Genomic DNA, 13,023 nt, shown 5'->3' on the forward strand with positions numbered 1-13,023 from the left:
AGATCAATCCCATTGAGCACATCGGGGACCTGTTGGATCGGAGGGTGAGGGCTAGGGCCATTCCCCCTAGAAATGTCCAGAAACTTGCAGGTGCCTTGGTGTAAGAGTGGGGTAACATCTCACAGCAAGAACTGGCAAATCTGGTGCAGTCTATGAGGAGGAGATGCACTGCAGTACTTAATGCAGCGTAACCAGATACTGACTGTTACTTTTGATTTTGACCCCCACTTTGTTCAGGGACACATTATTCAATTTCTGTTAGTCACATGTCTGTCTGTGGAACTTGTTCAGTTTATGTCTCAGGTGTTGAATCTTATGTTTATAGAAATATTTACACATTAAGTTTGCTGAAAATAAACACAGTTGACAGTGAGAGGATGTTACTTTTTGTTGCTATTAAAGTGACTATGTATAGGTAATAACCGAGGAGCAGCAGCGTGGGGGGGGGGGCAATGCAAATAGTCTGGATAGCCATTTGGCTAGATGTTCAGGGGTCTTATGGCTTGGGGGTAGAAGCTGTTTAGAAGCCTCTTGGCCCTAGACTTGGCGCTCCGGTACCGCTCGCCGTGCGTTAGCAGAGAGAACAGTCTATGACTAGGGTGGCTGGAGTCTGACAATTTTTAGGGCCTTCCTCTGACACTGCCTGGTATAGAGGTCCTGGACGGCAGGAAGCTTGGCCACGGTATGGTACAGGGCCGTTCGCACTACCCTCTGTAGTGCCTTGCGGTCGAAGGCCGAGCAGTTGCCATACCAGGCAGTGATGCAACCCGTCAGGATGCTCTCGCTGATGCAACTAAAACCTTTTGAGGATCTGAAGACCCATGCCAAATCCTTTCAGTCTCCTGAGGGGGAATTGATTTTTTCGTGCCCTCTTCAGTCATAGGAAAGGTGTCCATCTTCACACACAATTCACAAAACCTTATCTAGTTCTGCAGAACTTGGCTTGTGGTTAGCCTGAGGTCCTCAGTACTGTACTGAGTCCATCCAACTGTGATCCTAAATACAGCAGCACTGTTCCCACTGAGGCCCTACAGCTCAGTAAGAGGCTCAGTGCACTGTTCTCTCTTCCTGTCCTCTTTGACTGGAGGTGGCTTCAACCTATTAAACAGACTCAAATATATACCTGGAAGTGCTCAGCCTGACCTCAGTCCACACACAAACAGCGACCAAAGCTACTTAGCCCTGAGCTATACTGGGCTCCATTCATAAAGCATGAGGGCCATACTAGGACAGGCTTCCAGGAAGCTGTGCTTAACCAATGTTCTGTTCCCTCTCAGTGTCACTGACCTGTAGGTCCCTAGCCAATGACAAGCAACGTATAACGGAGATCGGCGGTGACTACCTGGTCAACAGCATTTTCCAATCACAGAAGTGCTTTTTTCTACCTGGGGCAGCAGGCAGCCTAGTGGTTAGAGTGTTGAGCCAGAAAGGTTGCTGGATCAAATCCCTGAGCAGACAAGGTAAAAATCTGTCGTTCTGCCCCTGAACAAGGCAGTTAACTCACTGTTCCCTGGTAGGTCGCCACTGTAAATAAGAATTTGTTCTTAACTGACTTCCCATATCAGATCCTTAAATAAAGGTAATAAATAGAGTTGAAGTCGGAAGTTTACATACACTTAGGTTGGAATCCTTAAAACTTGTTTTTCAACCACTCCACAAATTTATTGTTAAACTATAGTTTTGGAAAGTCGGTTAGGACATCTACTTTGTGCATGACAAGTAATTTTTCCAACAATTTTTTACAAACAGATAATTTCACTGTATCACAATTCCAGTGGGTCAGAAGTTTACATACACTAAGTTGACTGTGCCTTTAAACAACTTGTAAAATTCCAGAAATTGTCTTGGCTTTAGAAGCTTCTGATAGGCTAATTGACATAATTTGAGTCAATTGAGGTGTACCTGTGGATGTATTTCAAGGCCTACCTTCAAACTCAGTGCCTCTTTACTTGACATTATGGGAAAATCAAAAGAATTCAGCCAAGACCTCAGAAAAAAATATTGTAGACCTCCACAAGTCTGGTTCATCCTTGGGAGCGATTTCCAAACGCCTGAAGGTACCACGTTCATCTGTACAAACAATAGTACCCAAGTATAAACACCATGGGACCACGCAGCCGTCATACCGCTCAGGAAGGAGAAGCGTTCTGTCTCCTAGAGATGAACGTACTTTGTTGCAAAAAGTGTAAATCAATTCCAGAACAGCAGGAAATGACCTTGCGAAGTTGCTGGAAGAAACAGGTACAAAAGTATCTATATCCACAGTAAAACGAGTCCTATATCAACATAGCCTGAAAGGCCGCTCAGCAAGGAATAAGTCACTGGTCCAAAACCGCCATAAAAAAGCGAGACTACGGTTTGCAACTGGACATGGGGACAAAGATCGTACTTTCTGGAGAAATGTCCTCCGGTCTGATAGAACTGTTTGGCCATAATGACCATAGTTATGTTTGGAGGAAAAAGCGGGAGGCTTGCAAGCCGAAGAACACCATCCCAACTGTGAAGCACAGTGGTGGCAGAGCTTTGCTACAGGAGGGCCTGGTTCACTTCACAAAATAGATGGCACCATGAGGAAAGAAAATAATGTGGATATATTTAAGCAATGTCTCAAGACATCAGTCAGGAAGTTAAAGCTTGGTCGCAAATGGGTCTTCCAAATGGACAATGAGCCCAAGCATACTTCCAAAGTGGTGGCAAAATGGCTTAAGGACAACAAAGTCAAGGTATTGGAGTGGCCATCACAAAGCCCTGACCTCAATCCCATAGAACATTTGTGGGCAGAACTGAAAAAGCATGTGCAAGCAAGGAAGCCTACAAACCTGACTCAGTTACTCCAGCTCTGCCAGGGTGAATTGGCCAAAATTCCCCCATCTTATTGTGGGAAGCTTGTGGAAGGCTACCCAAAACATTTGACCCAAGTTAAACAATTTAAAGGCAATGATACCAAATACTAATTGAGTGTATGTAAACTTCTGACCCACTGGGAATGTGATGAAATAAATCAAAGCTGAAATAAATAATTCTCTCCAATATTATTCTGACATTTCAGTCTTAAAATAAAGTGGTGATCCTAACTGACCTAAAACAGAGAATTTCTACTAGGATTAAATGTCAGGAATTGTGAAAAACTGAGTTTAAATGTATTTGGCTAAGGTGTATGTAAACGTCAGACTTGAACTGTATATAAAATAAACCCTATCCTTAACTCCCCAAAAAAGATATAAAGCAGTTAATGTCTCAGACAAGGCAAACTTACTAGTTCATGTACTCGCACACCAATTCTGACAATATTGCTTCTCTTGTCCATTCAATGTGATGGTGGCATGGTAGATGTTAAACACGTATCTAAGATGAGCTAACCTTCATTTTGACTATGTACTGTGTGCCATATTGCTCTATCGTACATGGTTAGGTAGAAGACCTACTGAAGACACAGTAAGGATCTGATCTGGCCCCAATCCAATACACTCACCTACATCATGCATGCAACAACTACATACTGACAAATGCCATGCAACCAGCAGGCAACAACTACATACTGACAAATGCCATGCAACCAGCAGGCAACAACTACATACTGACAAATGCCATGCAACCAGCAGGCAACAACTACATACTGACAAATGCCATGCAACCAGCAGGCAACAACTACATACTGACAAATGCCATGCAACCAGCAGGCAACAACTACATACTGACAAATGCCATGCAACCAGCAGGCAACAACTACATACTGACAAATGCCATGCAACCAGCAGTCAACAACTACATACTGACAAATGCCATGCAACCAGCAGTCAACAACTACATACTGACAAATGCCATGCAACCAGCAGTCAACAACTACATACTGACAAATGCCATGCAACCAGCAGGCAACAACTTAGCAACCATCAAACTGTCAACTGACAAATAGTGACAACGTCAGTCCCCTAAACCATGCAACTATGAAAACAACTGAACAGGCACACAACTATCAACACACAAAAGCATAATATATCTGCCCTGCATAAGTTAATGTTGTTCTGTAAAAAAACAAGACAAACAATTAACCCTTACCCTACATAATATCTTTACTATGTACCATTCATAGTTTTTCCATAACATTATCATACAGTCAATTTTTAAATACTGCCATGCGCACATTCCAATTCCACAACTGTATTAAATTTCATTACCATCCATGTTTCAAATGAAAACAGTAATACCAATCGTTAAACCAATGGTTAGACTGACAAAGCCAAGAGCAATAGAGACAATGCAGCTTAGTGTCTTCCTTCCATTGGCTTGTTTCCAGACTCCTGTACAGTTAGAGCAGACAGAGTCTATACCTCTTCAGTTACAGTATTAAGAGACTAACCCTGCTGTTAGCAGACACGGTAGACAAAGAGACTGGTAGGTAAGTATTGTCAACAGTAGACTAGCTCCAGTAAGGCATTGTTTAGCTCCAGTATGAGTCTTTCGTTTACCTCTTGAGGTGTTGCTCCAGTTCCCTGAATAACAGCTTCATGGCCATCTCGTCCCGGACCACCAGCTCTCTCATCGGGCTGTCCGTCAACTCTCCTCCAATAGAATCAGATATATTCCTATTTTCTAGTCCCTCGGTCCCTTTCTCTCTCTTAAAATCACTGTATATTCCTTTTGAGTTCCACCAGTCTGGAGAGCATTGGTGGAGATGTGGGGACAAGCCAAGGCTGTGTATGTATGTCTTTAGCCTCTGTGTGCTTCTCCAATGCATGCCAACTAGCGACTGATTGAGCAAAAACAAGAGTAGGGCACCTGTGACATCACAGTACTGCGTGCAGTCATGTGACCTAGTGTTACATAAACCATCAAAACAGATTAGCTTCTTCCCTGATGAGCACTTCTTCTCCTCCTCCTATCCTCCCCTTTCCCCTCCCTGGTGAGCCCTGGGTCTACTACCCTCCAACAGACAAGAGGTGGTTACCATTCTCACACTACACCACAGTCCTCCAAACATTCACCTCTTCTCACTTGCCCTCTCCCTTCCTCCAGGGTGGTGTTGGACCCCCTCTGTGTTTAGGAGACCCCCCCCCCCCCAAAGGCAGGGTGACAGGAGGGCAGAGTCTGGCCCCTGTATTTGAGCCGGGTCTTATCTTGTCACTTCTCATCAACAGGGTGGGCTAATGGGGGGCTTAACGCCTGCACACACAGAAAGAGTACAACACACACATGCGTCTGCAAACTTAGTCAGCCAGCAGCCTGGGTTAGGGGAATAACACAGACAAGGACAAAGCAGAGGGATTTACCTGTTCAAATACACTGAGGCCTGAGTCAGAGTGGGCTTTCTATTGTTCAGATGTCCAACTGGGGCAGTTTACATTAGCCTGAAGAATACAGACTTGACCCATGATGGGACATCAACCTCTTTCACACGCAACTGACTACACACACTTTATAAGCCATCTAATAACTTATACCATATTGATAAACACATTATGTCTACAAGTGCTCTGATTGGTTGGTAAACTCAAGTGAAGGCCCACAGATGGTGATTGGGTGGAACACAGTATGTTATAGAGCAACATACTGTATTGTAATTGTGTTGCTGATTATGCCTGGTTAAATTAACCCTGAGGGGATTGATCCAGTCATATTCTATTGTTTGGTACATTTGGGAAATAGTGGGCTAAAGATGCTATCCCTGATCTGCCAGTCTGATCCGTACCATCTGTGTGTGTGTTTGTATATGTCAACCCAACGTGTATGAATGTGTAGCCTACTTCATACACAACCACCAGTTTATAAATAGCAGGTCCTAAACCATTCACTGACAATTATTCACAAAATGATTACAATCATTCACTATTTTATTTTGTGAAAGAGATTTGGAGAATGTCCCTTAGCTTATGCATGAAATATAGTTAGAAAGGGAGAAGGAGAGAGACAGGTGCCATTTGAATATTTGGAATGAGAGCAGGTCACACAAGAGAGTTGAGTCCTGCTCTCTCCAGCTCTCACTCAACAGAGAGGAATGGACCAGAAACACCGCCTCAGCACATTACACCATCTCAGAGAGGCGGAGAGAGAGAGATGTGTATGAAGTACATGGATCCTGTTCCCGTGCGATGTGTTGGGCTGACCGCACCAGCCTCTGGAGAGCACGGTAGTTGCGGACGGTGCAATTGTTGCATCAGGCGGTGATACAGCCTGACAGGATGCTCTGAATGGTGGAAAAATGTATGAAGGTCCTAGGGCTGAACTTCTTCAGCCTCCTGAGGTTGAAGAGGCGCTGTTGCATGAAGGCACCATTTCAGGTTGTCAGTGATGTGCACACAGAGGCATCCGAAGCTCGGACCCTCTCCACTGCGGCCCCGTCAATGTGGATTGGGTGTGCTCTCTCTGCTATCACCTGTAGTCCACAATCAGCTTCTTCATTTTGTTGATGTTGAGGGAGAGGTTATTTTCCTGGCACCCTTCTGCCAGGGCTCTCACCTCCCCGTCTCATCATTGTTGGTAATCGGGCCTACCACTACTGTCTCGCCATCACCCACTGAATAACTTGTCATTTTTGCAGATTGAAAATGTTTGAGCTAGTATTACAGTAAGTCAATATTTATATTTAGGAATTAGCATGGCATTTAGTCAATTAATATAATGCACCTTTGGATTTTACCCTGGTTTCGAAAGCAAATGGTTAGAACGTTTGTAAAGTTAAGAGAACTTGTTCCGTGAAAGCAAAATTATAGCTGTCCTTTACGAAATTACCCTGTACATTTAAAAATGACCAAATACACAAACTGTTTACAGCATAACTACTTTCTTACTGTGAACCTGAACAACCTAAATAAAATCTGAATGAGTAAAAACGGTCGATTCCTAATATAATCATGCGTTTTCTGACCGATGCATGCTTAATTTGGATTAGGCTCCCACAGACCTCTTAAATATTTGAACCGGGGACCAATGCAAATTTGTAAAATGTTACATTCCTAGTTTATAGCAATTCCCATATGTAACATGTGGTCAGGTGGAACCAATAGTTCATGAAAAGGTTCAGATGGCCTTTTACAGCCCACCATTCAACAAATATCCCCAAACATTACTAAGATACGTACAGGTTTACTAAGCTGAGTTCTCAAAAGGTGCTCTGCTATGTGGGTGTATGGTCTGATAAGGATAAATGGATAGTCGTGATGGGGGGGAGAAATCGATAGTTTCATATCGTCATATTATTCTGGGATGATATATCGATATCTTACTCCAAGTATCGATTATTTAAAAAAAAAATAGATACAAATAAACTTGCTACTGTAGGTTTTTTCTAATTTATTTAACCCTTATTGTACCAGGTAAGTTGACTGAACACATTCTCAATTACAGCAACGACCAGGGGAATAGTTACAGGGGAGAGGCGATGAATGAGCTGATTGTAAGCTGGGGATGATTAGGTAGCGTAAACTATTCGGCTGTACATGCACAAATACGGCAGTATTTTTCATCCTATATCATGTACTTCATCTTTTTAAATATTGAGCCAACATGTTTGCAGCACTTTTATTTGCTTCACTAATCAAAACTCGTTCTCTCATGCTCTCGTCTCTCTGCAACAGACATCGAGTGAACAATATGTTTGAAACATCAAATCGCAATATCGAGTTGCAATACATACGGAATCGAGAGAAATGCAATAAATATTGTATTGGCACCTACAGCTGAAGTCAGAGGTTTACATACACCTTAGCCAAATACATTTAAACTCAGTTTTTCACAATTCCTGACATTTAATCAGAGTAAAAATTCCCTGTCTTAGGTCAGTTAGGATCACCACTGTATTTTAATAATGTGAAATGTCAGAATAATAGTGGAGGAAATTATTTATTTCAGCTTTTATTTATTTCATCACATTCCCAGTGGGTCAGAAGTTTACATACACTCAATTAGTATTTGGTAGCATTGCCTTTAAATTGCTTAACTTGGGTCAAAAGTTTTGGGTAACCTTCCACAAGCTTCCCAAAATAAGTTAGGTGGATTTTGTCCCATTCCTCCTGACAGAGCTGGTGTAACTGAGTCAGGTTTGTAGGCCTCCTTGCTCGCACACCCTTTTTCAGTTCTGCCCACACATTTTCTATGGGATTGACGTCGGGGCTTTATGATGGCCACTACAATACCTTGACTTTGTTGTCCTTAAGCCATTTTGCCACAACTTTGGAAGTATGCTTGGGGTCATTGTCCATTTGAAAGACTCCTCCTTTTTCCTCCACAAATAACGATGGTCATTATGGCCAAACAGTTCTATTTTTGTTTCATCAGACCAGGGGACATTTCTACAAAAAGTATGATCTTTGTCCCCATGTGCAGTTGCAAACCGTAGTCTTGTTTTTTTAATGGCAGTTTTGGAGCAGTTGCTTCTTTCTTGCTGAGTAGCCTTTCAGGTTATGTTGATATAGGACTTGTTTTACTGTGGATATAGATACTTTTGTACCTGTTTCCTTCACAAGGTCCTTTGATGTTGTTCTGGGATTGATTTGCACTTTTCACACACTAAAGTACGTTCATCTCTAGGAGACAGAACGCCTCTCCTTCCTGAGCGGTGTGACGGCTGCATGGTTCCATGGTGTTTATACTTGTGTACTATTGTTTGTACAGATGAACGTGGTACCTTCAGGTGTTTGGAAATTGCTCCCAAGGATGAACCAGACTTGTGGAAGTCTTGACTCATTTCTTTTGATTTCCCCATGATGTCAAGCAAAGAGGCACTGAGTTTGAAGGTAGGCCTTGAAATACATCCACAGGTACACCTCCAATTGACTCAAATTATGTCAATTAGCCTGTCAAACTTCTAAAGCCATGACATAATTTTCTGAAATTTTCCAAGCTTGTGATACAATGAATTCTAAGTGAAATAATCTGTCTGTAAACAATTGTTGGAAAAATGACTTGTGTCATGTACAAAGTAGATGTCCTAACCGACTTGCCAAAACTATAGTTTGTGAACAAGAAATTTGTGGAGTGGTTGAAAAACGAGTTAATGACTCCAACCTAAGTGTATGTAAACTTATGACTTCAACTATAAGCATCGTGACAATATTGTATCGTGAGGTCCCTAGCAATTCTCAGCCCAATGAGAGGTGTCTGACAAAGCGTGTGCTGATCCACACAGCAGCCATTACATAGATGTGTGTGAGAAAAACAAAGGCTACAGGTATGACTAATGTGGAGTGAAACCAGGCATTAGCAGGTCTAACACACACAAAACACTCCCACACATTCTGGGGCACGATGCACCGCCCAAAGACATTTTGAATACGCTCAAAGATAAAGCTGCAGAAAGACGAGAGATTCTTACATGAACCATGAAAAGAGGGTCAAAAGACAGAATACAGAGAAAGCAGAGAGAGAGTGAGGGGACAGGGGAGAGAGAGGAGAGGGGGACAGAGAATACAGAGGGGGACAGAGAATACAGAGAGAGAGAGAGAGGACAGAGAGAAAGGACCGAGAGAATACAGAGAAAGACAGAGTGAGAGAGGACAGAAAGGGAGAGGGAATGAGGAATGAGAGGGGGACAGAGAGAAAGAGGGGGAGAGAGAGCCAGAGTCAGTCGTGCCTGCGGCTGTAACAGTAGTCTCCCTCATCAGTCTTTGTCTGGAGTCACTGGGCTGTTGATGAGAAGTGACACATGGGGGGGTGTGATGTTAGAAGCCTTTACTGGAGCCTAGAACCAACTGATGTTCCCCTCCACACGCAACCACCAACACGGCTGGACCCCTCCAGTGTGTGTGTGTGCGGTCACTGCGGTGTGAACTGGAGCTTATCCCCAGAGACAATAGCAGAGCTGTCCAAATTGGGGCGATGGGAGAGAAAGAGGGGGCAATGAGGATAGAGGAAAACGAAAGAAGGAAGAGAGGGGGATCTGTACATTGGCCTGGAACATGATGTTCTAGCTCCAGACGGCTAGTCAAGCCAGAACATTACTTCCACTCCAGCAGTTGAGTGAACTGGGAGGGCTGAGCTGGATGTATGATACTGTACACTCACCGGTGCCATTTGGGTCAGTCACATAGTCATGTTATAGTGTGTTATATGGACCCCCGGAGTGAAAGTCTTAATCAAATAGGATTGGTTGGCCCTTTCACACTATTAACCTCAGGAGACACACACACTTATCTTTAGGACTCTTACTGTCCGAACATACCCAAACACAGATGGGACAGATGGGTGGTTTGATTGTTTCCAAACAGACCAGGACTTCACACTACCAGATAACAGATCCTAATCCACCATCTAGTACATACTGTACACTATCAATAGTTTTTATGTCCTGAAATATAAACGCTGAGAAGTCATCAAAAAAGAACAGTATTTGTAAGTGATGTAACATAGGACAGGTCCTCATCAATATACTGTCAGTAATCAACTGATAGGATTCACACAGACCAATGCACCACACACAGACTCTCACACACACACACTGCCAATAGAGGGTTAATCGGAGGGCAGACGTGTACAGTTTATGTAGTGTAAACCAGCCAACTTCTTTACCCACATCCACTCAAATGCAATAGAGACACACGTCAAATGTCCTATAAATTGGGGACATCGTGTTCCTGCATAAGGAATGTTTCTCTGTTAAATGAGATGTGTGTGTTCATGCATGTGTGTTCATGTTTGTGTGATGTGCTGTGTACTGATGTGCAGCTCATGTTCTACTGAACAATAGTAATCCCTCTTGGTAACAGAGAGCAGCTTCAGAGCATAAATACTGCACTAAAACACACAGCCCCCCCCACTCACATACACAAGAGAGAAGACAGAATAGTGAAGTACACTGACTGTAAAGTCCAAAGTCTGATATTTCAGAGAAGTGAGGCCAGTCCTTACAGAAGGTTCTAGTGTTGATCTGTAACCTCTTCAACTAGAATGTCCCCATTTTAATCATTATTGTCCCAAAACTTACTAAACTACCAGATTTACACTACCGTTCAAAAGTTTGGGGTCACTTAGAAATGTCAATGTTTTTTAAATAAAAGCACATTTTTAGTCCATTAAAATAACATCAAATTGATCAGAAATACAGTGTATACATTGTTAATGTTGTAAATGACTATTGTGTGGCTGGAAACGGCAGATTTTCTAAAATGGAATATCTACAGTTGAAGTCAGAAGTTTACATACATTTACATACAAGCCAAATATATTTAAACTCAGTTTTTCACAATTCCTGACATTTAATCCTAGTAAACATTCCCAGTCTTAGGTCAGTAAGGATCACCGCTTTATTTTAAGAATGTGAAATGTAGTAGAGAGAATGATTTATTTAAGCTTTTATTTATTTTCGTCATATTCCCAAGTGGGTCAGAAGTTTACATACACCCAAATAGTATTTGGTAGGATTGCCATCATTTTTTTATTTTTTTTACTTGGGCCAAACATTTTGGGGAGCCTTCCACAAGCTTCCCACAATAAGTTGGGTGAATTTTGGCCCAATCCTCCTGACAGAGCTGGTGTAACTGAGTCAGGTTTGTATGCCCTCTTGCTCATACTTTAGTTCTGCCCACACATTTTCTATAGGATTGAGTCCAGGGCTTTGTGATGGCCACTCCAATATCTTGAATTTGTTGTCCTTAAGCCATTTTGCTACAACTTTTGAAGTATGCTTGGGGTCATTGTCCAGTTGGAAGACCCATTTGCGACCAAGCTACAAGTACATTAGAGTGTCACACTTGAAAAACAGACACCTCACAAGTCCTCAACTGGCAGCTTCATTAAATAGTACCCGTAAAACAACAGTCTCAACGTCAAAAGTGAAGAGGCAACTCTGGGATGCTGGTCTTTTATTAAGATTTCCTCTGTCCAGTGTCTGTGTTATTTAGCCTATCTGAATCTTTTATTGTTATTGGCCAGTCTGAGATATGGCTTTTTCTTTGCAACTCTGCCTAGAAGGCCAGCGGAGTCGCCTTTTCAATGTTGATGTTCTCATTTCTCAGAACAAGAATAGACTGTCATGTTTCAGAAGAAAGGTCTTTGTTTCTGGCCATTTTGAGCATGTAATCGAACCTACAAATGCTGAAGCTCCAGATACTCAACTAGTCTAAAGTAGGACGATTTTATTGCTTCTTTAAAATCAGCACAACAGTTTTCAGCTGTGCTAACATAATTGCATAAGGGTTTTCTAAGGATCAATTAGCCTTTTAAAATGATCAACTTGGATTAGCTAACACAACGTGCTATTGGAACACAGGAGTGATGGTTGCCGTGGGTGGGGTTATATCCTGCCTGTTTGGCCCTGTCCGGGCGTATCGTCGGCTGGGGCCACGGTGTCTCCCGACCCCTCCAGTCTCAGCCTCCAGTATATATGCTGATGTAATATATATATTCTCTCTCCCTCTCTCTCTCTCCCTCTCTCAGGTGCTGACCTGTTGCACCCTAGACAACCACTGATTATTATTTGACCCTGCTGGTCATCTATGAACCTCTTGGCCATGTTCTGTTATAATCTCCACCCGGCACAGCCAGAAGAGGACTGGCCACCCCACATAGCCTGGTTCCTCTCTAGGTTTCTTCCTAGGTTCTGGCCTTTCAAGGGAGTTTCTCCTAGCCACCGTACTTCTACGCCTGCATTGCTTGCTGTTTGGGGTTTTAGGCTGGGTTTCTGCACAGCACTTTGTGACATCAGCTGATGTAAGAAGGGCTTTATAAATACATTTGAGTGATTGATTGCTGATAATGGGCCTCTGTACGCCTATGTAGATATTCCATTTTTATTTATTTTATTTTATCTGCCGTTTCCAGCTACAATAGTCATTTACAACATTAAAGTCTACACTGTACTTCTGATCAATTTGATGTCATTTTAAATGGACAAAAAATGTGCTTTTCTTTCAAAAACAAGAACATTTCTAAGTGACCCCAAACTTTTGAACGGTAGTGCGTGTTTTTTTCCCACAACCACTCAACAACCTCCCCCTGCTTCCCACCCATCCTTCCCGCTCTTCAGCTGTCCATCTGTCTGGTCAGCTGATGACTGCTCTGTCCATCTGTCTGGTCAGCTGATGACTGCTC

General features: G+C 42.7%; 1 protein-coding gene across 2 annotated transcripts in view; it reads right to left on the reverse strand.

Moving 5' to 3' along the window:
- The window catches only part of LOC124046449 (TSC22 domain family protein 1-like), an 84,427-nt gene that overhangs the window by 14,573 nt on the left and 56,831 nt on the right, over positions 1-13,023 (reverse strand). Inside the window, exon 1 of one of the 2 annotated variants that reach the window (XM_046366833.1) lies at positions 4,470-4,743. The exons of the other annotated variant lie outside the window; for it this stretch is intronic. Coding sequence (XP_046222789.1) covers positions 4,470-4,738 — 269 coding nt within the window. The 5' untranslated portion in view covers positions 4,739-4,743. Of the gene's footprint in view, positions 1-4,469; positions 4,744-13,023 lie in introns of those variants that run through there. 2 annotated transcript variants of the gene reach the window in all.

The sequence above is a fragment of the Oncorhynchus gorbuscha genome, linkage group LG01 (genome assembly GCF_021184085.1).
Source record: "Oncorhynchus gorbuscha isolate QuinsamMale2020 ecotype Even-year linkage group LG01, OgorEven_v1.0, whole genome shotgun sequence".
Taxonomy (NCBI): Eukaryota; Metazoa; Chordata; class Actinopteri; order Salmoniformes; family Salmonidae; genus Oncorhynchus; species Oncorhynchus gorbuscha.